Source organism: Phyllobates terribilis, unplaced genomic scaffold, assembly GCF_046119375.1.
Source record: "Phyllobates terribilis strain yellow unplaced genomic scaffold, ASM4611937v1 Scaffold_12__6_contigs__length_324123572, whole genome shotgun sequence".
Lineage (NCBI taxonomy): Eukaryota > Metazoa > Chordata > Amphibia > Anura > Dendrobatidae > Phyllobates > Phyllobates terribilis.
Window position 1 is genome coordinate 155,542,824 of NW_027362772.1, and position 25,760 is coordinate 155,568,583.

General features: G+C 43.5%; 2 protein-coding genes across 2 annotated transcripts; both read right to left on the bottom strand.

The window, feature by feature from the left end:
* Positions 1 to 1,817: 1,817 nt before the first annotated feature.
* On the bottom strand, positions 1,818 to 16,536 carry LHB (luteinizing hormone subunit beta). The gene is made up of 4 exons (XM_073657788.1): positions 16,416 to 16,536; positions 9,985 to 10,154; positions 6,464 to 6,632; positions 1,818 to 2,139 (listed from the first exon to the last, which is right to left on the bottom strand). The coding sequence occupies exons 2-4, from the start codon at positions 10,038 to 10,040 to the stop codon at positions 1,909 to 1,911; spliced, it is 456 nt and encodes a 151-aa protein (XP_073513889.1). The 5' UTR covers positions 10,041 to 10,154; positions 16,416 to 16,536; the 3' UTR covers positions 1,818 to 1,908.
* A 512-nt stretch (positions 16,537 to 17,048) lies between these two features.
* Positions 17,049 to 25,497, bottom strand: SAXO3 (stabilizer of axonemal microtubules 3). The gene is made up of 5 exons (XM_073657787.1): positions 25,294 to 25,497; positions 21,313 to 21,513; positions 20,969 to 21,130; positions 20,302 to 20,429; positions 17,049 to 17,658 (listed from the first exon to the last, which is right to left on the bottom strand). Exons 1-5 carry the CDS (start codon positions 25,387 to 25,389, stop codon positions 17,250 to 17,252), a joined length of 996 nt encoding a protein of 331 aa, XP_073513888.1. The 5' UTR covers positions 25,390 to 25,497; the 3' UTR covers positions 17,049 to 17,249.
* Between the last annotated feature and the right edge of the window lie 263 nt (positions 25,498 to 25,760).

Consider the following 25,760-nt stretch of genomic DNA (forward strand, 5'->3'; position numbering starts at 1 on the left):
ATTTAGCGGCATGGCTGTTGAAGCCGCAGTGTTAAGAGTCTCTGATTTTTCCAATCAGATCATCCAGACCATGATAAAAGCACGGAATTCCTCCTCTCTTTTCTACCATCGTACATAGAAGGCCTTTTTCTGCTGGTGCAAATCCAAGCACATCACTCCCATGTCCTTTTCTCTTACGTCTCTTTTGGAATTTTTACAGTTGGGCCTTGGGTCCAGTTTGTCTTTTGGCTCCCTGAAGGGACCGGTCAGACTCTTCTTTAGGACGTGGCCCATTCTGTTCCTCTATATTGGCATCCTGTGGATCCTTGGGACCTCAATTTAGTGTTGGACGCTTTACAGGCCTCTCCCTTTGAACCTATCCGGGACATTTCCCTGCTTCTGCGCTCCTGGAAGGTTGCCTTTCTGGTGGCAATCGCTTCCATTAGACAAGTTTCAGAAATAACCGCCTTCTCCTGTCATTCTTCCTCTCTCGTTGTCTACAAAAACAAGGTGGTCTTGCTTCCGGTCCCTTCCTTCCTCCCTAAAGTGATTTCCATCTTAACGAGGCAATAGTCCTTCCCTCTTTCTGTCCATCTCCCTCTCAACCCTCTGAATGGTCCTTCAACAAGTCAGATCTATGCGTCTCTACCTGTCAATGACCGCTCCCTTCAGACATTCAGATTCCTTGTTCGGAATTCTGGAGGGTCATCGTAGAGGTCTCCCCACCTCTAAAGCTACTATTCCTCGTTGGATCCGCGCTGTAATTCTGGAAGCGTATCTGGCAAAAGACAGAGCACCCCCACTCAGGGCTACTGTTAGCTTCACCCGAGCAGTTCTGGTTCTTTTATCATCAGGCCTGTGTTTTGCGGCTTTGTAAGGCTACCACCTGGCCCTTCCTACATACCTTCTCCAAGTTCTACAGTCTCACCTTTTTCTTGAGAGATGTGAACCTGGCTAGAAAGGAACTGCAAGCGGCAGTCTCCCAGGTTGTGACTGGAGAGATTCTCCTCTTTTTTTTTTTTTTTGCACTTTTTGCTTCTATCTTATCCCACTCTTGAAATGCTTTTGGACATCCCATGGTTTCCTTTGTTCCCCAATGAATCAATAGAGAAAAGAAGATTTTGGGTACTCACCATAAAATCCCTCATTCTGAGCCTTCGTTTGGGGTCACGCACCCTCCTTTTTGTTCTTCTGTTGGGACAGTGTTGTGATTAATCTATGTTGCTTCTCCTACTTCTATCTCACTAAGGCCATGGCCCCACTATCAGTATTTGATCAGTATTTTTTCTCCGTAGTGGGAGACAAAACCAGGTGAGGAACAATCCGAGAAAAGGTCTAATAGGAACAAGTCACCAATTCTGCATTTATCACCCACTCCTGGTTTTGGCTCCCACTCCTGAGAAAAAATACTGACCAAATACTGATAGTGGGGCCATGGCCTTAATGATTAGCTTGGTTCCAGTTGGTAGGTTTAACCTGTTGAGGAGAATTTTACTTTTTTTGCCTAGTGTCGGCCTCCTACTGGCAGCAGCAGACACCCATAGTTTCCTGCCCCTCCCCCAATGAAGGCTCCAAGAAAGAGATTTTACGGTGAGTACCCAAAAATCTTCTTTTTTGCTCGTTCTTCGGGTGATCGGCAGCCTGTTGAGACTGCACGATTATTGGGAAATAAGCAATTAATCGGCCAGTGACACATTTGACTTTCCTTGCTCTTCAGAACATACGAAGTGCTGTGCAGAATCACTGAGACAAGTCTATAAGAATGAGGTAGTGATGTGTAAAGCACTTTCATTTATTGAGACGGTGTACATGTTACATGCAAACAATCAATAGGTCTGCTATCTATACATTTATGGTAATATTTTTAATTAGGATTTGGGGAATTTGCTAGTAAAGATTCTATCCCAGTTTAGTGCTTTGACGGTAGGGTTATATTTCTAGGCGGCTCTTCATGCAGACATCGGGCTCGCTGCTCTCCACCGTGCAGTCGCTGTAGTCCATCTTGCAGTGGTCACAGTCACAGCTCCGTGCCACAGGGTAGGTGAAGAAGGGGTCTGTGCCAGGTAAGCAGTCTGGGAGTTTAATGGTGTCATAGCGGATTTCTTTATAAGTGCAGATTTGTTGTTTAAATGACGAAAGAGCTGTTTTGTACACCGGATCCTGTTAGAAACAATGGAAATACTTTTAAAAACAGTGATTAGAAATTAATCATATGATCTTGATCCTCTGCTTACCGGTATTATTATTTATTATTCTAGCACCATTTCTTCCATGGTGCTTAACATGTGCAGTATGGTAACAAATGGGCAAAGTTTACTTCTGCGGATAAGAATATAGCTTTTAGGAATGAACTTGTATGTGAAATTAATATGGTGGTTTTTGGTTAAAAAAACAAAACAGAATTGGATCCAAAAAGGAAGGAAGAGTGTAAAGAAACGACGTATATATCCACTCTTGATTTTAGCTTGTCTTGTGATTACAATTAAAGGGAACGTGTCCACTTCCCAAGGCCCCCCCAACCCGCCACCATGTCTTTTATCCCTTCTTCGTACTTCCTAACAAGCCCCTTTTTGTGGTTTTTAGAGCTTATGGAGATTCAGAAATCCATTATTTAACTGCGGAGGCGATATACTAATTAGTGGGTGACTCGTTGTGGTGGAAGTTGCTGCATAACCGCTGCCTCCCTGGACATGAACAGTGCACCGATGAAGCTAAGGAGTGTACACCTGACTTCACTGCGCAATGCCAGGGAGGCAGAGATTTACAAAATGTTGGCAGTGACACTGTTCTAGAAAAATTCAAACTGTGGACCCTTATTTTCCTCGACAGATGAGAGTTAGGAATCTACTCATACATATTAGACTACTGGCGGGTAAGGTCCATTTTAGTCTAGTGCTTATGAGGGTCTTTATACTAAATGTCACAGCACTGTAGCAGGAAATCCTGGGGCTAGGGGCGCCCTAGTCTATCCCTGCTCCCCAGATTACTTCTGATGGTGACGACGCTGGGGTCACGTTCCTTGCTGAGCTCCTGAATCTGCCCTTATCGGTCCCCTCCCCCACCCAGGGAAGTGGGGAGTTTGTAGTGTATAAGAATACACAAATCAGACTAACGTACAGGGATAAATGAAAATACCTATCGTGCAAAAAATGCACTCATGAACAACAGAGTGGAACACCGGGAAGTACGGTGGGGGAAATAAGTATTTGATCCCTTGCTGTTTTTGTAAGTTTGCCCGCTGACAAAGACATGAACAGTCTATAATTTTAAGGGTAGGTTAATTTTAACATTGAGCGATAGAATATCCCCAAAAAAAATTAAGAAAATCACATTGTATAAATTTAGATCATTTTTTTTTTTTGCATTTTGCAGTGAGAAATAAGTATTTGATCCTTCTGGCAAACAACACTTAACACTTGGAGGCTAAACCCATGTTGGCAAGCACAGCAGTCAGACGTTTTTTGCAGTTGATGAGGGTTGTGTACATGTCAGGAGGAATTTTGGTCCACTCTCCTTTGCAGATCATCTCTAAATCATTAAGATTTTGAGGCTGTCGCTTGGCAACTCGGAGCTTCAACTCCCTCCATAAGTTTTCTATGGGATTAAGGTCTGGAGACTGGCTAGGCCACTCCATGACCTTACTGTGCTTCTTTTTGAGCCACTCCTTTGTTGCCATGGCTGTATGTTTTGGGTCATTGTCTTGCTGGAAGACCCAGCCACGACCCATCTTCAATGCTCTTACTGAGGGAAGGAGGTTGTTGGCCAGAATCTCGTGATACATGACCCCATCCATCTTCCCTTCAGTACGGTGCAGTCGTTATGTCCCCTTTGCAGAAAAGCACCCCCAAAGTATAATGTTTCCCCCACCATGCTTCACAGTTGGGACGATGTTCTTATGGTTGTACTCATCCTTCTTCTTCCTCTAAAAACGGCGAGTTGAGTTAATGCCAAAGAACTAAATTTTTGTCTCATCTGACCACAACACCTTCTCCCAATAACTCACAGAATCATCCAGGTGTTCATTGGCAATCTTCAGATGGGCCTGCACATGTGCCTTCTTTAGCAGGGGAACCTTGCGGGCACTGCAAGATTTTAAACCTTTAAGGCGTAATGTGTTACCTATGGTTTTCTTGGTGACTGTGGTCCCAGCTGCCTTGAGATCATTAACAAGTCCCCCCCCATGTAGTTTTAGGCTCATCTCTCACCTTCCTCATGATCAAGGATACCCCACAAGATGAGATTTTGCATGGTGCCCCAGATCAATGTCGATTGACGGTCATTTTGTATTTCTTCCATTTTTTTACTATTGCACCAGCAGTTGTCTCCTTCTCACCCAGCGCCTTACTTATGGTTTTGTAGCCCATTCCAGCTTTGAGCAGGTCTATGATCTTGTCCCTGACATCCTTAGAAAGGTCTTTGGTCTTGCCCATGTTGTAGAGGTTAGAGTCTGACTGATTAATTGAGTCTGTGGACAGGAGTCTTTTATACAGGTAACTATGTAAGACAGCTGTCTTTAATGCAGGGAACCAGTTGATTAGGCGCGTCTAACTGGTCTGTAGGAGACAGAACTCATAATGGTTTGTAGGGGATCAAATACTTATTTCTCACTGCAAAATGCAAATAAATTTATCTAATTTATACAATGTGATTTTCTTGATTTTTTGGGGGGGATATTCTATTTCTCAATGTTAAAATTAACCTACCCTTAAAATTATAGAGTGTTCATGTCTTTGTCAGTGGGCAAAGTTACAAAAACAGCAAGGGATCAAATACTTATTTCCCCCACTGTATAGGCAGGAAAAACCAAATAGGAGATGATGAGGATATGCACACAGACAAATCACCAAGCAACAGTCTTTAGAACAACACTCCAAATGCCTCCTCAAACAGCCAACACCTCCAACTCCAAAACCAGCCAATATGAAACTAACACTGGCAGTAGTGATTGCCAGAGGAGTATATATGTAGCAGAGGGGAGTGGCCAACACTGAACAGCTGAGACCATCAAATCAGGAAAGCTCCAGGAGGTTCAGCTGAACAGATTAACCCAGGGGTCTCAAACTCGGCTGGGTATATGAGCCGCACACGGAAAATTTTTTAATTTGGGGGCCGCATTCTTTGCAGGACAAAGTGACATTTTTAGTGATACCATTTTTTTTTCTATACACCTTTTGAACATTTTTCCTGTTTTATTTTTTATAGCTTGGATCGTTATGGATGTGGCTATAATAAAACATGCACTTTTTTTGTTTACTTTAGTTTAGATATAAAGCAGCATTTTTAGTGGCAAAATATTTTTTCATGCTTTATTTTGAAGTTTTTCTGCCAAAATCTTGTAGTAATGTGCCCTACCCTGGTCTGCATCTTGTAATGTCCCCCATCTTTGTCCCCATCTTGTCGTAATATTCCATACTGGTCCCCATCTTGTTGTAAGGTCTCCCATCCTGGGCCCCATATTGTCGTAATGTCACATACCGGTCCCCATATTGTAGATATGTCCTCATCTTGTAGTAATGCCCCATCCTGGTCCCCATCTTGTTGTAATGTCCCCAGCCTGGTCCCCATGTTTTAGGACTGTCCCCAGCCTGGTCCCCATGTTTTAGGACTGTCCCCAGCCTGGTCCCCATGTTTTAGGACTGTCCCCAGCCTGGTCCCCATGTTTTAGGACTGTCCCCAGCCTGGTCCCCATGTTTTAGGACTGTCCCCAGCCTGGTCCCCATGTTTTAGGACTGTCCCCAGCCTGGTCCCCATGTTTTAGGACTGTCCCCAGCCTGGTCCCCATGTTTTAGGACTGTCCCCAGCCTGGTCCCCATGTTTTAGGACCGTCCCCAGCCTGGTCCCCATGTTTTAGGACCGGCCCTAGCCTGGTCCCCATGTTTTAGGACCGGCCCCAGCCTGGTCCCCATGTTTTAGGACCGGCCCCAGCCTGGTCCCCATGATTTAGGACCGGCCCCAGCCTGGTCCCCATGATTTAGGACCGGCCCCAGCCTGGTCCCCATGATTTAGGACCGGCCCCAGCCTGGTCCCCATGATTTAGGACCGGCCCCAGCCTGGTCCCCATGTTTTAGGACCGGCCCCAGCCTGGTCCCCATGTTTTAGGACCGGCCCCATGTTTTAGGACTGTCCCTTGTGCCGTTCTACACATACAAGAGAAAAAAAAAAAAGATTCTTCTCACCTGTCCTCCGTTCCCTCGGCGTCCTTTCTGCACCTGTGGCCCGCAGGCACCATAGACCCCGTGTTTGAGACCCCTGGATTAACCCTTGCACTACAAACAGAAACCTGCACTGTTTAATAAGATGGTGAAGTTCTTCTAATCAGTGCATGAGTATGTGAAATCAGACAGTGTGGTCTTCTGACCCCTCTCTGTCGTGGTAAACCCGTGACACTAAATGTGGCACCAACCATGATATGTCTTTTAAGTTCCCACTTGGCTTTGTACGCAAAGATACAATTTATACCTTTAATGCATAATACAAATCTCACCATTGTGGGACAGTGACCACTGCAGATGGTGGTGGTGAAGGCGACGCACACTGGACAGTGGTCCTTCTCAGCAGATATGGTGGCATTAGTAAGATGACATGGCCGACGTCCTTGCACAGCAGACAAGTAAACGACCAGAAAGCAGGATATCAGATGAGACGTGAACATCCTGTGTTCAAAAGGGCAAAATTATACAGGTGTAGCTGGAGTCACATACGCAGTTATTCAGTAAAATTATCGGGGGAAATATCCAACACCCGGTACCCCCTGTTTCGAATGTAAACAATGTATGGAGCAGCGCAGTTCCATACATTGTTTAGTGACCACATCTGGGGTACGGCACCTGGGCCCTATTCATCATTGTTGTTTCTCCATTTTTTCGGGAGTAATTTGCTTCGTCTTTAGTTAGTATTCTGAATACATTTTGCACCACTTTTTTTAAGTTCTTTCTTTTTGTCTTTTTTATATTTCTCAACAGCTTTGCATATCCAGATGTCTTACAAAGATTCATGAAATGCGACTTGTACCAAATATAGTCTTTTTTTTCATTATTTGGTGCATCTCACTTCAGTCCCTACGTAGAGAAACGTTTCCGGACAAGTTTTCAATTTGGCGCTTTTTTGCAACTTTTGATGCAAAAAAGTTGCAAAAACTGGTCAAAGGCAAAAATAAAACATTTTTAAATTTGGGCTAAATTCATGAACTACGTATGCCATTTTGAAGAACTTGGCTCAGAAACTATCAGCAAATACCACAAAACAAAAAAAAAAGTGACTTCAGTGAATCACAAATGATGAATCTGGCACCTTATCTTAATTGTAGGAAAATATTTTTTATTTTTAGAAGTTCATGGGAAAATGGTGCAAATCTATAACAGACTAGGCATATAATGGTACAACCATGGTATGCGCATGTGTATGAGTGTGTGTGTATATATGTGTGTGTATAATATATATATATATATATATATATATCGTGTGTATATATTTTTTTACCGAAAAATATATTGCATATATATACAGTGCCTACAAGTAGTATTCAACCCCCTGCAGATTTAGCTGGTTTGATAAGATGCAAATAAGTTAGAGCCTTCAAACTGCAAACGAGAGTAGGTTTTATGAACAGAAGCATAAATCTTACAAACCAAAAAGTTATGTTGCTCAGTTGAATTTTATTAAATTTTAAACATAAAAGTGTGGGTCAATTATTATACAACCCCTATGTTTAATATTTTGTGGAATAACCCTTAATTGCAATTACAGCTAATAATCGTCTTTTATAAGACCTGATCAGGCCGGCACAGGTCTGTGGAGTTATCTTGTCCCACTCCTCCATGCAGATCTTCTCCAAGTTATCTAGGTTCTTTGGGTGTGTCATGTGGACTTTATTCTTGAGCTCCTTCCACAAGTTTTCAATTGCGTTAAGGTCAGGAGACTGACTAGGCCACTCCAACACCTTGACTTTTTCCCTCTTGAACCAGGCCTTGGTTTTCTTGGCTGTGTGTTTTGGGTCGTTGTCTTGTTGGAAGATGAAATTACGACCCATCTTAAGATCCTTGATGGAGGAGCGGAGGTTCTTGGCCAAAATCTCCAGGTAGGCCGTGCTATCCATCTTCCCATGGATGCGGACCAGATGGCCAGGCCCCTTGGCTGAGAAACAGCCCCACAGCATGATGCTGCCACCACCATGCTTGACTGTAGGGATGGTATTCTTGGGGTCGTATGCAGTGCCATCCAGTCTCCAAACGTCACGTGTGTGGTTGGCACCAAAGATCTCGATCTTGGTCTCATCAGACCATAGAACCTTGAACCAGTCTGTCTCAGAGTCCTCCAAGTGATCATGAGCAAACTGTAGACGAGCCTTGACATGACGCTTTGAAAGTAAAGGTACCATACAGGCTCGTCTGGAACGGAGACCATTGCGGTGGAGTACGTTACTTATGGTATTGACTGAAACCAATGTCCCCACTGCCATGAGATCTTCCCGGAGCTCCTTCCTTGTTGTCCTTGGGTTAGCCTTGACTCTTTGGAAAAGCCTGGCCTCGGCACGGGAGGACACTTTCAAAGGCTGTCCAGGCCGTGGAAGGCTAACAGTAGTTCCATAAGCTTTCCACTTACGGATGATGCTCCCAACAGTGGAGACAGGTAGGCCCAACTCCTTGGAAAGGGTTTTGTATCCCTTGCCAGCCTTGTGACCCTCCACGATCTTGTCTCTGATGGCCTTGGAATGCTCCTTTGTCTTTCCCATGTTGACCATGTCTGAGTGCTGTTCACAAGTTTGTGGAGGGTCTTAAATAGTCAGAAAAGGCTGGCAAAAGAGATCTTTAATCCACACATGTGAAGCTCATTATTCTTGGTGCTTGAACTACTTCTTAATACTTTAGGGGGACCAAACAGAATTCTTGTGGTTTGAGGGGTTGAATAATAAATGACACTCTGAATTAACTTTTTACGTTTTTAAAAAAAAAACAACTAAATTTGCTGCAGTGCATTTCCCACTTCCAGGCTGATCTACAGTACAAATGTCACAATGCAAAGTTAATTCCGCATGTGTCAACCAGCTAAATCTGCAGGGGGTTGAATACTACTTGTAGGCACTGTATGTAATATATATTTTTTTGATTTAATTTCGAAACCCCATTATGCCTTCTCTGTCATAGATTTGCACCATTTTCTCATGAATTTCATTATAATTGGAAAATAATTTGATAGAAATATATTCCCTTCTCTTTATTTAAATAGGAGATAAGATGCAGTACCCAGTAGCGACCACCAAACAATGTATGGCACTGCACTACTTCTGCTCCATACATTGTTTACATTCGATGTAGGGGGTCCCGGGTGTTGGACCCCCACCGATCCTAATGATACATAATCAATATGTTGGTCCTGAACAAACCCCTTTAAAATCTATATCCACATCCATTTTATTGTCCCCAATGCATAGAAAAGGAAACAGCTTTGCAAATAGTCTTGGATTCAAAATTACTTAGTGTTTGTGTCTTTTATGCTGATCTATACAGATACATTATTTTCAGTCTAATCATGTAGGCATACTTTTTCGTAAGCCTCCTACATTAGGAACCTGACTACACACAGAGTTTGTAGTCTGTTACCATGGAGACCTGAAGATTCTAAATAAATACAAATGTAGATACATTCTTAACAAAGACCAATTGCAATTTATTTTACATGCTTTTTGACAATTTGAAAGCTATGCGGAAGTGAAGATATAAATCTTTATCTCTGCCCCAAATTTTGAAAATGATCATCAAAGACCAACACAAGGGGGGTTCTTTATGAAAAAGTGTGAAAAAGAAATAAATAAATCATGATGATGCAAAAGGAAGCATGGATCAAGTTAACGTGGACAGCAGCCAGCATGCTATGGCGTTGCCCATCGGGTGAGACTAAGTCTAGTATGAATAGGCCAGTAAGCAATTTCTCTAAAAACGCTGCGCCTTTGATACCACTGCAGACAAACAACGCATAGCCGATCTCCTCAGTATTGAGGGCACTTACCTTGCAGCAAGGAGCTGAAGACTAAATGGTTCTTCCAGGTGTCTGGGCCGATGCATTCAGCTTGTACAAGTCCTCATTTAAATATTCACGTATGACCCAGCCCCATCTGTCATGGCCACAGCCTGTGGGGGTGTGAAGGCTGAATGGATCTTCTCTTTTTTCGTTTTTCTCTGAAGCAGATTAGTGAATTATTACCGAGATGTTTAATAAATCTTCCCTATCCTGAAATGAATGATTGCACTAATCCACAAGGACCAGTCTGTCCAACCGGACATATGTGATGGTTTCTACATTTATCTAAAACAGACCGAGTAATTGCTTTCAATCTGCAATTTTATATTTAGACACCTTTTTCTTTTTTATACTTTTTTCCTAGAAATTCAGAATCATTCTTTGCTTTAGTCCTTGGTATCCACATCCTTTACAAATGGTCCAAAAAAAAAACTCTAAAGAACTAAACTAAAGATATAGAGAGAATTACTCTGTTTTAAAAAGTGCACCCACCATTGCCCCAGCCCCAGGGTCTGATAAATGGTTTTGGGTCCTTCACAGCCCTCCTCCGAGTTCATTTAGCAGCATCTTACAACAAGTCTTACAACTGGAGCTCATTTCCAGTATGAGACAGTGTATGGCGGTGTTGTTGTTAGTGCACTGTATAGTACTATTATTTATGTATCATTTAAACTTGGGCATTCTAGTGGTCACTGATGCTTTAACCCATGTTTTACCAAAACTTTCAAAAAATATATGCATGTATTAAAGTCATGTATTTGGGGCTAAAACTCATTTTGTGCAATTTGGTTTAATTAAAAACTTTGCGCTGTTTAGCTTAGTGGGGAGTCCTACACCCAGCTTCCTGCTCCCACAGCTGCACGATCTAATGCAAGCTGCTTACTTTGTATTGACGTTTTAGAACGTCAGTGCAGAGTAAAGCATGGAACACCCAAATGATTAGTCTATGGAAGGTCCAGAAGTAGTTTAGAGGTTGTCCACCTTTTGGGGATTTTTTTTATATTTTTTTTTTTGCCTAAATGCATTTATTTGGGGCTGAAAATATTTTTTGCTATTTCGTTTCATTAAAAATGCTGCACTGTTTGACTCTGTGGGGAGTCTGGCTGTGTCTGACACCCAGTTTCCTGTTTGCACAGCTGCACGATCTAGTGAAAGCTGCTTACTCTGTATTGATGTTTTGAACATCAGTGCAGAGTAAAGAGTGGACCGTCCAGCTTCATCTGCCATTTTGTTTATGCTTGAAAAAGGCAGCTTGCTGGCCGAAACGCTTTTATGATGTATTTTGGATGAATAAAGAAATATAATCATTTCTCTGGTGCCTTGGAAACGATTTGTCTCTTCTTTAAAGGGGTTGTCTACCTTTTGGCGACGTTTTTAAACCTTTTTTTTTTTTTTTTTGCTTAAATGCATTTAATTGGGGCTAAAAATCATTTTTTCTTTTTCGTTTCATTAAAACTGTTGCACTATTTGGCTCTGTGGGGTCATGTGCTGCCTGTTAGCGGCCAGCGATAGCGCCGCTCACAGGCAAAATCAGCAGCGCAAGGTAATTAGAAAGAAGGTGTATTTATCATTAAAACAAACTGGCATTTTTTTTAAAAGTACTGGACAACCCCTTTAAACTTGGCCATAAAGGACAGATAAAAGCTACAAACTATCCCATTGGGTCGTCAGAATGAGCTCACTGACGGATTCTCAGTTAACTCATTCTGCAGCCAGCAAAAGGCCCTGCAACATAGAGGCAACGGTGCAACATTTTTAATGAAATACAGTTATAACAATGCTCCTTGTGAATGGGGTTCATCATTACAATCAGGCCCTGGATCGCCCAGAGGAGTCCCCTGGCTGCCCCTGGCCACTCCAACTATCTTTTAGGTATATTAATGTATTTCATGGATGAGGAAATGGATATTACTGTGTATTACATAACGGGGTGTTATATTCCCAGCGTAGCCTTGGTCCTAGCTCTATCCTCAGGTACCGGGCGTTCTGTGTGGGAGGCTGTAACCAGAGAAGCTGTTTCAGCTGATAAATGTGTTAAGACCTTAGATTTCCACCTTGGGCTAAAATTGAACCGAGGACTCAAAATGTACTCACTGGTTTTCTAATGACAAAGGGGGTTACCTAGATCTAAAACATTGACGACCTATTCTTAAAGGGCATGTGATACAGTGCTGCTCACCATTATTGGCACTTTTTTTCATAAACTGTATAATATTTTCAGAAATCAATGGTAATGTACCAAAGTTGTATCCTCAAGGTTTTTTGATTAGTGGTCCAAAGTAATATAACAATGAAACATTGAAATTGCAACATGGAAGTTGAAAAGCAAAGAAAAAACAGAATAAAGAGCATGTGCAGCAATAAAGGCACCTCTAATTAATACTTGATTTCTGTGGTACGGTCAAGGCCTCCAGTCAGGGCTGCCACCAGGAATTTTAGGGCCCCATACTGGCAAAATTTTCGGGCCCCTTGAAATTCCGCCCAGGATCCACCCCAGCTCCACCTCCATCCTTCGAAATTTTCTACAGTCCCACCGCCCACTCTTGGAAAAACTCCCCTTCTGCATCATGTCCTCACCAATCACACATTTCCAGTTCCCAGTGAACACCAGATCAAACACATAGCCATCAGCTTTTGTTTAGGCCAAAAGATTTTTACCACGATAAGGTAGACTCTTCTGGCCGGGCCCTACTCTACTCTAACCTATTAAAGAAAAATAAATAAAAATATACCTAAAAAGAGTATTGGATATTTTAAGAAATTTTTAAGGGAATGTGTGATATACATTTTTTAAAATTACCAAAAATACCTCATACAAGGAACAAATACCACCACATCATGACCACACCACATTTTACCACCACATAGTGACCAAATACCACACACCAGGAACAAATGCCACCACACCATGACCAGACCACACATTACCACCACATAGTGACCGAATACTATCACATACAAGGGACAAATACCGCCACACACATGACTGGACCACATATTACCACCACATACTGACCGAATACTACAATACTGATCATTAATAAAAAAAAAAAAAACGCAATATTACCATAAGTGCCATTATACATGTACAGAGCTCACATGGTATACAGTGTATAATGTAAGTGTACAGGTAGTATAGTGATCACCAGTGACATTATACACAGGAGCCCTGTACATAGTATATAGTGCCAGTGTACAGATAACACACTAACTCACCAGTGACATCTCTAGGTGAAGTCCTTCATCTTCGCTTTTCTTTTTCTTCATCCAGCGCAGACCGCCATCACTACTTCTTACAGCCAGTACTCGTCTCTACAGAAAATAACAGTTATCTAGAGCACATTCCCCAACTTCTACATTACACAGCTGAATACAGATGTGCACCCACCATTAATATATAACTAGTTATTATGCAACCCACCATTCCAAATATAAATTGTAATCCACCGCTGCGCCCACCCACTAACTGTGAATAGCCACTTTCCCCACCTAATAAATATATAAATTAATTAGAACCTGTACTTTCCCCCAATTTATTACCAGTCACACTACTGCATTCTCAACACCCCTATTCTGTACCTCCTGCTCCGCCGATTCATTTTATTTACACGCACCCTCTGCCCCAATTCATTGTCATGTCCGTGCTCTCCCCACCCCCACCCTCTATTCATCATCATTTACTCTCCCTCACTCCCAATTCACCATTTGCTCTTCCCACCCCCCACTCCCAATTCACCATTTGGTCTTCCCTCCACTCCCAATTCACCATTTGCTCTTCCCACCTCCCACTCCCAATTCACCATTTGGTCTTCCCTCCACTACCAATTCACCATTTGCTCTTCCCACCCCCCACTCCCAATTCTCCATGTGCTCACCCCCCACTCCCAATTCTCCATGTTCTCTTCCCACCCTCCACTCCCAATTCTCCATGTGCTCATCCTCCCACTCCCAATGCATCATGTGCTCTCCCCCAAGACCATTTAATTCTATTTAAAAAAATAAAGTTTTCATTCTTACCTCTCATACGATCCCTGCACCTGTACTGGCATCCTGGCGCTCTCTGCAGGCACGTACGCAATGAGTCATCGCATCGTGCCTTCACCAGCCTGCCACTGAAGGGGAAGAGGGACTCCCTTGGAGCTGCTGCACGGCTGTTCAATCTTGAAGGCTGCGAGTGCTCCTAGGTTCCTGCACCGAGGAGAGGTTCGCCGCGCAGGTTCTCCTGACTTCTGGTCAGGTGACGGCGCATACGCGATGTCACCTGACCAGAAGTCAGGAGAAGTATGCAGCCGCGCAGCTCCGGTAAGGCACTTAGCGCCGAGGTGTGTGCAGCCAAAGACACTCTTACAGCGTGGGGCCCCGTGAGCAGAAGCACAAGAGGGGGGCACCGCCTCTCTACTGCTGCTCACAGGGCCTCATACAGCGGTAAGAGCAAGTAATGCCCTGATGGCGGCCCTGCCTCCAGTACCAGACGCAGCAAAGCAACTCCACAGAATTATGGATCCTCCACCATGCTTAAATGTTGGTAAGGTGTACTTTTCCTTATAACCTTCATTGCGTCATCTGTTGCTTTGCATTGCCAAAAAGCTTTTTTTTTTGTTTCATCTGTCCACAGAACATTTTCCCAGAAGGATTGTGGTTTGTCAAGGTACTCTTTGGCAAAGATCAGTCATTCCTTTTTATGTCTCTTCTTCAGCAATGGTTACTTCCTTGGCCTTCGCCCATAAAGCTCTGCTTGGTTCGGTGTGCAGTGTATGGTACTTGTTGGAACCATGACCCCAGACTGTTCCAGGTTGGCCTTTAGGTCTTTAGATGTTTGACGCAGTGTTTTTTCCACCATTCGCACCAACGTTCAAAGACGTCTCTTGTTAATTTTCCTCTTTCCCCCACTTCCAGGGAGATCCTTGATGATTCCATGCTTGGCAAGCTTCTTAATAACATTGCGCACTGTTGTAACTGGGATACCAAGGTCTTTGGAGATGGCCTTATACTCTTTGGAAGTCTTGTGTTTGCTAATAGCAGTTCTGATGTCCTCAGACAGCTCTTTTGTCTTCACCATTGTGACAAAGGAACAGGGCCTACCATGTGGCTTTTTAAAACACTGAAGTAATCATTCATTGGCTAATTGATGTCACATGGGCACCGACAGTCACAGGTGAATCTCTTTTGTGATTTACCGCACGCGAGGCAAAATGTGTTTCCATACTAAATTAATGTAAAAGGTGCCAATACCAGCGACACCGCAAGCTGTAGGTTTTTCTATTTTTCCCTCCCACTGTTTATCATTTGCTTTTTAGTATTTAACATGAGTCTCTATACAGAAAAACTGCTTCACTTGATTCATTTTTTCAGGAGATATTCCAGATTATGTACTTAAACTTCATGGGTGCCAATAACGATGAGCAGGACTGTATAAAAAAAAATGCCTATAGTTATCTCCTGTATATAGAGGTGTTGTCGGTCATTGTACAGGAGGGGGAGGAGGTGAGCTGTGACATCACCTATTGTGAATGATGGATCCTGTGTTATTTTATGTATATAGAGGTATCAGTCAATTATAATGCTGTCTTTAATGATAATGAGACCACCGAAAAAGTATTCTGTACAGAACAGGAAGTATAAGTCAAATATTTAGCCTAGTAGCAAGGGTGAAAATGGCAAGATTTTTTTTCATGCAGTTTTATGCAGAAGATTAAAAAAAATACATTTAACACACAAAGTGTGATTTACACACTAGGTCGTTGGATTTCCTGGCACTGCAGCACAGCCCCGAAGCAGGAATGTGTATGTGCAGGGTCCTGCTTTTGGGGCTGCGCTGAAATGCCCGGGGATCCCTGGGTGGGACCTCCAACAATAAAACATCTAGGTTTTTAGTCCCATTTAAGTAATTTTGCTTTAGAAAAAAAGAAAGTGTGAACATGCCATCCGGGTGACGACACGTTGTGGCCGAGCTCCATCCGGGTGACGACACGTTGTGGCCGAGCTCCATCCGGGTGACGACACGTTGTGGCCGAGCTGTGGTAGCCATTTCTTTGATTATATGGCCACATGTACAGGTACCCCGAGTGCATCATTTCTTTACACCATGTTTAACACTTGTGGATGAGTTTAGGGCAGAATACTTTGAATACTCCATGACTCTATCACAATAATGTACCCTAATGTCATATATCAAAAGTGATTGTTTCTTGTTCTGCACAGATCTACTTTAGTTTCATGATGTGTCATTTATACAGTTGGAAATTATATATTTTTGAGCATTTTGAACAACTTGCCCTTTTGTGTTTATTAGTGATCATTGTCCGGACATGCATGAGAAGGGCAGCTTTTTCTATTCTTTACTTTACAGCTACCTTCTGTTTGTTGTTAGGAAGTAGGCGGCATATAATCTAACTGTCCTTACTCTTTACTTTACTCACTCCGGAATCTTTCCTTTTTCAGCATACGTTCCCTTTTGCCGGTAATTCACACACTGCAACTGCCCTTCCGTCCTTTAGTAGGAACGTGAAGCGTTCGACTGCCTTTCAGGCAGTTTAGGTCCGAGCCGCCATCTTCTAGTCTGTGATTAGGGCTATCTCTGCTCATGCAGCAACCATTACTGCGGGTCAGGATCTCTAGTCTGTACAGGGACTGGCAGGGTCAGTTGCAGTTTTTTAATTTACCTAATTTCCCGAGTGAGTTGCTACACAAGCATAACAGAAACTAAGAAATCAGGGCACACTTGTAAAAGAAAGTATATTAGTTGCTGCCATTAAATCACCTTTTAAACTCAATGAGTAGTTTTATTTTGCTGGACAACCCCTTTAAGTTAAGGGTCTAATTAAATTAACAACAAGGAGAGAAAGCACTAAGCGCTATTTCCATGATAAAGCTACAGAGTGTTCGACCTTAAAGGGGTATTCTCAGAATCTAAAGTTATCCCCTGTCCTCAGGATAAATGATAATTACTCATCACTGGGGGTCTGACTCATTCAACCCCATCGATCCTGCAGAGCCCGGTCTTGAATGGAGAGGAGGAGTACTTGCTCGACCTCTGCTCCATTCATTGTCTATGGGACTGGTGGAGGTCGGGACGGCAAAGACAATGAATGCAGCAGAGTTTGAGCATGCACCATTCAAGAAGGGAATCTGCAGATCTCCGATCTCATTATCGCTGGGGGTTCCAGTAATGATCAGTAAATGTTCCGCAACCCCATCAATAACTTTGAATTCTGGGAATAACCCTTTAAAACATTATTACAGGTCATTTATTGTCACACCGCAACTGGCCTCTCGCTACCATATGTCTCGTATTCTGTTTCATACATCTTAGGAACAGACATGATCTCTGGCAATGGCCCCTGTCTTGGTTTGGTCCAGGGACATTCTAGGGGGTAGTAGACATCTTGTGACCTCTTGACGTCCAGTGGCCACTGGTAGCTTTCCTGTGCCAAGGATTTTAGCCCTGTGTGTGGGACAGATTGTGCACGTGGTGGTATACGTGGCAGTTTAGTGGCGATAGGAAACTGAAGGGTGTCCCTCATTGGAGGTGGATGTGGAAGTGTTGGTTGACTCTCCTTCGGTATAGGGTTTTCTTTCAGGCCGTGTCCCCAGGCCTTAGGGTAATCCTCCGCCTGCCAATATGTCAATATATCTTTTTTCGGATAGCCTTCAAGTTCTTTCCTGAGTTGGAAAAGTAGAAGACAATAAAAACCAATACAACTTAGCAAAAATAATGGTTGTCATTGGGACTAATATAAATAGCACTGGAGCTGATTACTTCCTACATAACCTTCAAATTCGTACATCTCAGCCCTTTATATGTAAGACTCCGTCCAGGATATAACCACTGGAGGTGGAGTTTAGAGATGGTAGAGAATGGCTGAGCTACGATTCATCCGTAACCCCCAACCAAAATGAATGAGAGTTATGGAAACAGAGTAAATTAGCTGTCTCTGTAGCTTCACCTCCAGTGTTCAGAGCCTTGACGGAGCCATTCCTAAAAGGCTGAGATGGGAATAACCCTATAAACAAAAAACAGACTCTTAAGCCGGTTTCACACGTCTGCATATCTCCGGTACCGGAAAAACAGGTACCGGAGATATCCGTGTCCGAGTGTGTCACATGTGTGGCAACCGTGTGCTGCATCAGGATCACACAGACCAGCGCGTGGGAATCAGTGTACAGTTAGCTCTGTTCCTTAGAGCCGGTGCTGAACATTACCATTATCATGGTTCCCTGTCGGCGCTGTGATCAGCACCAGCAGGGACCGTGATGAGGGTAGTAGTGTCTACTCCCACAGTGTCCCCACCTGTAAAAATAAGAATAAAATAATAAAATCCATGTACTCTCCTCTCCTAGGTATCCCCCGCTGTAATCCATGCGACCGCTGCTGCCAAGGAGCCGGGGAGAATGAGCTGCAGCTCAGGAGCGGTGTCCTGTCACTCACTGAGCGCAGCTCCGGAGCGGCTCATTCTCCCCGGCGTCAGCGGTCAGAGTATTACAGCAGGGGACACCTAGGAGAGGTGACTACATGGATTTTATTATTTTATTCTTATTTTTACAGGTGGGGACACTGCGGGATCAGACTACCACTACCCTCATCGTTGTCCCTGCTGATGCTGATCGCAGCACCGGCAGGGAACCATGATGAGGGCAGCATTCAGCACCTGGCACCTGGGAACAGCGCTAACTGTAGCACTTATTCCCAGGCGCTGGTACGTGTCACATGGATGACACACAGATGTCATCCGTGTGGGACGTTTTGCCGACCGTGTATCTGCAAAAAATCGGACTTGTCTCTGTGTGGAGCACACGGACACACGGTCCTTGAAAACACACTGAGATGTGCACAGACCCACTCGTTTGAATGGGTCTGCGTGCGTCAGTGTCTCCAGTGCGTGTGGAAACTGTCACCACTTGTACCGGAGACACTGACATGTGAAAGAGCCTCAGTGATGCTTTGGGATCTAACGGGGATATATTGGATGCAAAGATAGTTGTCACAACATGGTCCCTTTGGGCTTCTCTGCCACTTAAAATGTTGTATCAAGTTTGGAATTTATCCCCTATCTATCTGTGTGACTTTGGGTGAACGAACTCTGGGACCCGGAACTTGGACTGATCCCAAGAACCTGTGCTCTGAAGATCCCCTTGTGAATGGAGTGGTGGTTGATCATGCACAACTTTGCTTACTTCATTCTTAATGGGAGTGCAGAAGATCAGCCGATTTTGCATTAAAGCCTTGTAGACCCTGAAGATGTAACCTAAATCTCCATCAACTTGGTCAACAAGAGGGAGCCACGATGGACAATCATCTCCACTCATGTCCATGGCTGCAATACAAGGCACAGCCCACAGATAAGAGTGAGGCTGTTTTCTGGGTAATTTACACCCTTTTCTCTAGCATCAGATAACTTCTGTCTCACTCGTGGTTGTTAGACTAAAGGCCCCATCACACTAAGCGATGCAGCAGCGATCCCGACAACGATACGACCTGTCAGGGATCGTTGCTGCATCGCTAATACATCGCTGGTGAGCTGTCAAACAGGCAGGCTCACCAGCGATCAGGGGAGCAGCGATATCGTGGAAAGAATCTTTCCACGATGTCCTGCTCCCTTTACCAGCCTGCTGAAGCAGGAGCAGGCTGGTAACTATGGTAAACATCAGGTTACTAGGGGCATACGCGCACTTAGTAACCCGATGTTTATCATGGATACGACTCTGCTAAGGTGAACGGTAGCCTCCGTGCACCGTAGCAGAGTGGTATCCATGGTAAACAGCGGGTTACTAAGTGCGCGCGTGCCCCTAGTAACCCGATGTTTACCATGGTTACCAGCCAGATCGTTGGTCCCGCTGGTCACACACAGCGATGTGTGCTGGCCAGCGGGAGGCCAACGACCAAAAAATGGTCCAGGACACTTTGCAACGATCAGCGACCTCACAGCAGGGGCCTGATCGTTGCAAAGTGTCACACATAGCGACATCGCTGGTGAGTCACCAAAACCGTGACTCAGCAGCGATCTCACTAGCGATATCGCTATGTGAGACGGGGGCTTTACGCTGTAAATGCCTGGAAGTCCCGAGCTGTAGCAGATGCATAAATGTCGTTCAAGCTTAAGACCCCATTGTCTGTTAGGTAGAATGGTTCTCCGGATACAGTTTATTGTATAGTCGGAGTAGCCAATTAAAGAAAAGGAGGACAGAGATAGATAGAAAATATGTAGGAGGGAAGGTGCAATGAATTACTCGGCCACACCAAGGGTTCACCGAGAGCTTGTGCTTGGTTTGAACAGTCATGTTGTGCTGATAGAGGTTTAGACTTACGCTGTAAATGCACGGAAGTCCCGAGCTGTAGTGGATGCATATATGTCGTTCAAGCTCAAGACCCCCTTGTCTGTTACGTAGAATGGTTCTCCGGATACAGCCTTGTTTTCCGTTGTTGCCACTATCGCCTAAATTGCAACAGAGATTTTAAAGATCTGCTCCTGAATTTTCAAAATATATGATAAATGGCTGATTAAAATATGGTGCAAGAATAGACAAATGATGATCAGTGTCAATTGCAGCTCCTCCTTTTTCTTGCTTGCAGATTTCATTTTAAAGGGAGTCTGTCAGCACAAAATGACTATTCAAGCCAAGCACAGGAGCTTGGTGCACCCTTGGCATGGCTGAGCAGCTCCGTGCACCTTTTCACCTACTTGTTTTCCATTCATCTCTGTCCTTTGTCTATAGTATAGTCAGAGTTGCCAATCAAGGAAAAGGAGGACAAAGATAGATGGAAAATATGTAGGAGGGAAGGTCCAGTGAACTACTTGGCCACACCAAGGGTACACCAAGGTTTCACTGAGCGTTTGTGCTTAGTTTGAACAGTCATGTTGGGGTGATAGACGTCATTTACTTCTACTTGAGGCTGAGTTTGCGATTGGTATCTTTTGTCGATGGATACAAATAACAGAAGCCAAAAAAAAAGGCAATGTGAACATAGACAAACCTGTGACGGTCCTCTATTTATGTGATTTTCCAGAGAGAAGGGTTGAGGTCCTGCATGGAAATTAGTGATGGTAGGTTGAGCTGGACGCCCCCTGAATTCTGCTTTCATCTCACTGCTTTGGTGTTTTGGATCCAATGGAGTCCTCCAAGGTCTTAGTTTCAACTGTGAAGGTAATGAAAAAGCGCGATCTCTTATTATGTGAGAATTCATAGTTAGAACTAGTAAGGCGATGTGCACATGGAGAAAAGTAGATCTCTTTTCTCAACTCGCACAACCCTCCTGACCTGCGGTTAGACAGTTTGTACAAGCAAAAACCAAGAACTTTGTGAAATGACTTTTCTCACCTTATCCCAAAAATCCTTATTATAATGAACCTTCCAATGAGGTGCGGGGATGGGGTGACTGGGCTGAGACAGGGTGCCCCCACAATATTTCCGGTTGTGAGTGCTTCCAGTCGTCGTCTCAAATGTATTTATCAGTTCATCATAGGCGGTGGCTTCGCTTAGTTCCCGCAGTGTTGCTGGAAGAGGCTCAGAGATGGTGGACTGGAAAATGAGGCAAAAAATGGCAGCGATCAGGAAATGTATTGCAATCTATCATTGACTGTAAGGCAAAACAAAAAATCAGTGATCCAGTCACTTATAGCAATCCTGGTAGACAGTCAAAAGAATTGCAATTTTTTTTATAGTTGTGGTTGGACCCTGCAAACTTTGATATACAGGTACTTATAGGCCATATATGATATAGTATTTGCATGCAAATTTTCAGCCAAGAACGAGATTCACATCACATTTTTTACCCTACATTTAGTGTGGGAAAGTGCTAAACGTGTCCATAGGGCTCTAATGCCAGATGGAGGCCAAAAGGTATAGAATAATGTACTAGACGACACTATTCCTTCCTGCAGAATCTATTAAAAATAACATATGTTTTTTATCATGGGAGTCTATTGGTGGCGAATACGTTATGGACTTTTCATCCGATAAAGGGATGCCATTATAGCGTATGGGTGAAGGATCTATTAAATTGATGATTAATTGTGGCATCTACCACCCATAGCTTATAATGGCATCTCTTTGAAGAGTAAGTAAACTTTTTAATTTTTTTTGTTATTTTGTCCAGCATGAAACTTTGCGCATCACTTTATTAGGGGATTTGTATTCATTCATTTAAAAAATGCATGCAAGTATCTTCCTAAGGCTATGTGCGCACGTTCAGGATTTGAAGCTGAAATTTCTGCTGCGTTTCTGCATCTCCTTGGCAGGAAAAATGCTGCGGAAAACCGTGTGGTTTTGCCGAGTTTTTTTATGCGTTTTTTTTAATGCGTTTTTTTTTTAAGCGTTTTTGTACATCAATGACTGCTTTTTGGAGATAAATAAAGGTATTTGGTGGGACATTGCTTTAATCCTTGGATTACCATCAAAACTGGGGTGAGTATATTGGTTAATTTAAATGATTAAAGAATGTGTCTGTAGTATTTCAAATAAAGTGTTTGCTCTATGTCTGTGTGTTTATTTAACTCTTTACTTTACTTTAATTAGGTTTAGTGATGAAATGGTCTTATTGACACCTTGTCATCATCAAACAAAAGAGCTAGGTGTTAGCTAATCCCATTCACCCAATGTCATTAGCATTTCCATTCATGTAATTTCTGGGGCAGCTGTGAGCTGCTATTTTTAGCCTAGGAAGGTGCCATTAGGCAAATATGGTCCCTGGCCATTATTAACAGCTCACAGCTGTTTCGTTAGCCGCTACGTCCCCACAAACAGCAACAAGCAGCGCTTTGGACGCTGCGTATTTTTGCTGCGTCCAAAACGCATTGTTCTAATGCCGCACTTTTGCTGTCGGTACATGTGAATCCACCGCATATAATGACCCTTCAATCGGTCAAAATCGGCAGCGGAGACTAGCGTGTCTGCTACAGAAATTGACATGCTGCGGGTGATTTTGGATACGTGGCCACGATCAGGAGCCGCTGCTGGTTTGACGCTGCGTGTTTATACAGCGTCAAACCCACAGCGTCCAGATGTTACAGTATAGTGGATGGGATCTCTAGAAATCCTATATCCACGATACATGCATCTGAGGCTGAGGATCACCCGTGGACACTGACATGCGGCGCGTCTTTCAGGACCGCAGCATGTCAAATTCTCTTGCGGAGTCGCTAGTCTCCACAACATAAATTTGACCGCTAGAATGTATTGAATGCGATAAATCTGCATGGTTCAGTGAACACGTGGATTTACCAGCGTTCAATAGAATGCAACATTTAGTATGTATCAAAACTATGCGTCCAAAGAGCTGCTACGTCCGAATTGTGGGCACAGAGCCTAAATTTTTTTTTAAAAAATGGCGTGGGTTCCCGTGTCATTTTTATAACCAGCAGAGGGAAAGCCAACTGCTGGGGGCTCATATTAGTAGTCGGGGAAGGGGCCATTAGCCAACAATGTTCCCTGGCTATTAATATCAGTCCACAGCTGTTTGTTTAGCCTTTACTGGCTAGATTACAGGGGGACCCCAGAAAAAAATTCACGTAGGGTCCCCCTATAAAATCTAACCAGAAAAGGCTAAACAAACAGCTGCGAGTTGATATTAATAGCCAGGGAAGGAGCCATGGATACTAGCCCCCTCCGCGGCTATTAATATCACCCCTCAGCAGTCCCAGAAATGGCGCATCCATAAGATGCGCCAGATCTGGCTCTTAGCCTCCGCTCTTCCCAGTGACCTGTAGCGGTAGCGAATGGGGTTGAGGTTCACGTCAGCCTTGTATTGGCAGCTGACGTGAAGCCCAGGTTAGTAATGGAGGGCGTCTATTAGATGCCTCCATTAATAACCGCGTAGTAAAGTGGGTCGCCGCTTTTTCAGTAAATACATGGCCAGAATAAAGTATTTTAATGAATACTAAAAATATTTTTTTTTACACCGTGTGGTACCCGGCTTGGCTGAGGACAGTACTACTCCGCTCAGCCGCGCCGCTCTTACTGTTTATCAGCATGAGCGGCGGTTGGATGAGGGGAGTAGTACTCCTCCTCTGCCGATCCGGGTACCATCCGCACCTTTTCCTCAGCGTTTCACCGCCCATTGGCTTTTATTGAAGCACAGCAAATCCACAGGTATAAATATTATACCTGCAGATTTGCTGCGTTTCAATTAAAGTCAATGGGTGGGAAACTCTGCATAGAATGGACATGCTGCGTTTTTTTTCGCAATGGCAATCCTGAGTGGAAATTTCCGCATTATGTGCATAGCACATCAGGATTGCCATTGCAATAGTTGGAAGATGGATTACATAGCGTTTTCGCTGCATTTCTGCGGCGAAAAACCGCAGCGAAAACGCATCAAAAACGCTACGTGTGCACTTAACCTAACCCCTGCTTTTCCCCAGTCTATTATCCTTCCTTTATCTGCATTCAGAAAGTACTCATTCGGAGTACTGATGATGGCAATGATGGGTCAGCTCAGCACCAGCTTGTCCCCATTTTATTTAATTATTTAGATCAGAAATACCTCACTTGGAGTACAGATGATGGCAGTGAAGGCTCAGCTCCTGTCTTCACCTTTGAGTGTTTTCCTTATCAGATATGCAAATTGCCTCTTCAGAGAAAAAGAGGACTTGTACTCTATAGCGCCACCTATTGGAAGTAGCAATCCAATTTCCTGCAGAAGCTTTTCCCCAAAGTTAGTGAGACACAGGTGCTGAGCTGACCTATCACTGCCATCATCTGTGCTCCAAATGAGTACGTTCTGATATCCATGTAGCTAAAGGCAGGAAAATAGACTGAGCAAAAGCAGGGGTTAGAAACGTAATTACATTTTTTTTTTTACAGGATTGAAGTCAAATCCCTCTAATAAAGTGACCTTTAACATTTCATAACTTTCCATGCTGGGCAAAATTATTTAAAAAATAAAATAAAAATGAAATAATAAAATTAAGTTTAGTTACTTTTTAACGGATTGATCAGGAAAAATGTATAAGATCTCATTTTTGTCTATGGTAGTGGATGGTATTATTAGGCTTCTGTCACAGCCTCTATTTAACACATTTTGGGTGCGTTTCCTGGCATATACGTCAAACAGAGGCCATAAAATGAGACATAAACAGGGTTTAAACTCTACGAGATCACACGCTTGATACATTTCCTGACTGCCAGAATAAGTTTTGATTGACACTGATCATGTATAATCTGATTTATGGTCAGATTATAATCAGATTGATAATGAAATTGATACATCTGTGGTGGCCATACAACCTCTACCGCCTTACAACAAGCTACACATCAAGCGTTCTATAAACCCGGCTTATTATCCACTGCCACTCACATTACCTTGATATGTGCAGGTGGGAACGACACCGGAGATTTGTAGTCATGGCCAACGCCAGTACTGGTGAGATGCCAGTCCTGCCTCCGCTCTACACCCATTATTAAAAACACATAAAAACTCCAAGGAACCGAGCAATAGATGAGCGTGTGCAGCTAGGAGAGGTCCAGAATAGAGGCTGAACCTGTGGAATGTTATGTTTCCTGTTGTCATGGAGATAGAACACTCCTCATTTACATGACAATGTGCAGACAGGGACACAGGATGGAACAGTGAGACATGTAACCTGCCACTCCTCAGTATTCTAGGGATCACAGTCATTAATAATAATGAAATCTACATGTGACCTCCTGCATTAGGTCTCACTCCTCTATAGCAAGTCTTCATAATGCAATTGTCTACGGAGGATCAATAACATATTATATATAAAAAAACAGCATTGTGAAGAGTTCTCAATGTACACTAGACCCTA

Excerpts from the sequence above, each read along its gene's own strand:
- LHB (XM_073657788.1), bottom strand. The coding sequence starts at position 10,040 with ATGCATCGGCCCAGACACCTGGAAGAACCATTTAGTCTTCAGCTCCTT. Across the intron at positions 6,633-9,984 it reads CTTCAGCTCCTTGCTGCAAG|GATGTTCACGTCTCATCTGA; the intron begins GTAAGTGCCCTC and ends TTTTGAACACAG. Across the intron at positions 2,140-6,463 it reads GTGGTCACTGTCCCACAATG|GATCCGGTGTACAAAACAGC; the intron begins GTGAGATTTGTA and ends TGTTTCTAACAG.
- SAXO3 (XM_073657787.1), bottom strand. The coding sequence starts at position 25,389 with ATGGGTGTAGAGCGGAGGCAGGACTGGCATCTCACCAGTACTGGCGTT. Across the intron at positions 21,514-25,293 it reads TCCCACCTGCACATATCAAG|TCCACCATCTCTGAGCCTCT; the intron begins GTAATGTGAGTG and ends CTCATTTTCCAG. Across the intron at positions 17,659-20,301 it reads GACTTCCGTGCATTTACAGC|GAAAGAACTTGAAGGCTATC; the intron begins GTAAGTCTAAAC and ends TTTCCAACTCAG.